Here is a 1,753-nt window from a genome sequence, read left to right as displayed (position 1 = left end):
GATGGCACCAATCAAGTCAATGCCTCACATTGAAAAAGGTCGAGGCGAAGTCAAAACATTCAATAGTGATGGTGACACATGCACTTTGTCAGCATAAATTTGACATTTATGACACTTCCTAGCATAGATGAAGGAATCAGATTCAATGGTTAACCAATAATAACCAGCCCTCAATATTTTCTTGGCCATGGAATGCCCGTTAGAATGGGTTCCAAAGGATCCCTCATAAATCTCTTTAATCAACATGTCCTCTTCGTGTCTATCCATGCATCTACGAAAAACCATGTCATGATTCCTCTTGTATAGTACATGATTGCTTAATAAGAACTTGGATGCTAACTTCCTCAAGGTCTTCTTGTCAAGGGTTGTTGCATCTGCTGGGTATTCTTGATTTTGCAAATAACATTTGATGTCGTGAAACCAATGTTTACCATTGGCCTCTTCTTCCACCAACTGACAGTAGGCAAGCTCAACTTTCCACTCTAGCTGGATAAGGGATGCTTCATTGCGGAATCAAATTTGGTACATTGAAGCCAACATAGCTAGAGCATCAGCTACTTGACTCTCAGTCCTTGGGATATGACAAAAAGTGATTTCGTCAAAGTATTTTATCAACTTCATGACATAGTCACAATATAGGACATATTTGGTATCACAAGTTTCCCATTTGCCTTTGACTTGGTAGATCGCTAGAGTTGAATCTCCACATACTTCAAGGATTTTGATTCCGAGGTCAATTGTTTCTTCTATGCCTAGGATGTACTCTTCATATTCTACTATATTGTTTGTGCAATCAAAACACAAACTTGATGTGAAAGGAGTATATCCACCATTCAGATTCAACATAATAACTCCTACACCATTCTCCATGTAATTGGAAGAACCATTAAACATGAGCTTCCATCGAGATCCTGGTTTAGGTCCTTCGTCGGGTCTTGGGATTTCAAAATCTTTTACTACCTTAATGTCTTCGTCAGGAAAGTCAAACTTCAACGACTTGTCGTCTTCAATAGGCTGGTGAGTAAGGTAATTAGAAAACATATTTCCTTTAGTAGCTTTCTGGGATATGTACTAGACGTCATGCTCAAACAATAACATCTTCCAACGAGCAAGTCTTCCAGTTAAAACAGGCTTTTCGAAGATATACTTTATTGAATCAATTTTTGAGATCAACAAAGTGGTATGACAAATCATGTATTGTCGTAGACAGCGAGCGACCCATGCTAAAGCATAATAAGTTTTCTCCAAGAGCCAATATCGTGTTTCACAATCGGTAAACTTCTAGCTCAGATAGTAAATGGCATGTTCTTTCCAGACGAGTTCATCATGTTTCCCTAGCATGAATCCCATTGACTCTTCAAGCACAATTAGATACATAAAGAGTGGCTTCCCCTGAATAGGTGGAATTAGTATCGGAGGCTCTTGCAAATAATCTCTGATTTTCTTGAAAGCTTTTTGACAGTCAGAGTTCCATTCAATTGCTTGATCTTTTCGAATAAACTTGAAACTAGGCTCACACGTAGCAATCATATGAGATATAAATCGGGAGTTGTAGTTCAATCGTACAAGGAATCCTCTAACTTCTCTCTCTGTACGTGGAACATACATTTCTTGTATTGCTTTGACCTTGTATGGATCTACCTTAATTCTTCATTGACTAATGATGAAACCAAGGAACTTTTCTGATCGAACACCAAAAGGTGAATTTAGCAAGGTTCAGTCGTAGTCGGAATTTTTAGAGACACTCAAATAA

The 1,753-nt window shown here is 38.2% G+C and overlaps 1 protein-coding gene across 1 annotated transcript; it reads right to left on the bottom strand.

Annotated features, from left to right (window-relative positions):
- Positions 1-513: 513 nt before the first annotated feature.
- Positions 514-1,041, bottom strand: LOC127096063 (uncharacterized). The gene has a single exon (XM_051034684.1). The coding sequence runs from the start codon at positions 1,039-1,041 to the stop codon at positions 514-516; it is 528 nt and encodes a 175-aa protein (XP_050890641.1).
- Between the last annotated feature and the right edge of the window lie 712 nt (positions 1,042-1,753).

The sequence above is a fragment of the Lathyrus oleraceus genome, chromosome 6 (genome assembly GCF_024323335.1).
Source record: "Lathyrus oleraceus cultivar Zhongwan6 chromosome 6, CAAS_Psat_ZW6_1.0, whole genome shotgun sequence".
Taxonomy (NCBI): domain Eukaryota; kingdom Viridiplantae; phylum Streptophyta; class Magnoliopsida; order Fabales; family Fabaceae; genus Lathyrus; species Lathyrus oleraceus.
This window is presented reverse-complemented; position numbering and strand designations above follow the sequence as displayed.

Excerpts from the sequence above, each read along its gene's own strand:
- LOC127096063 (XM_051034684.1), bottom strand. The coding sequence starts at position 1,041 with ATGTTTTCTAATTACCTTACTCACCAGCCTATTGAAGACGACAAGTCG.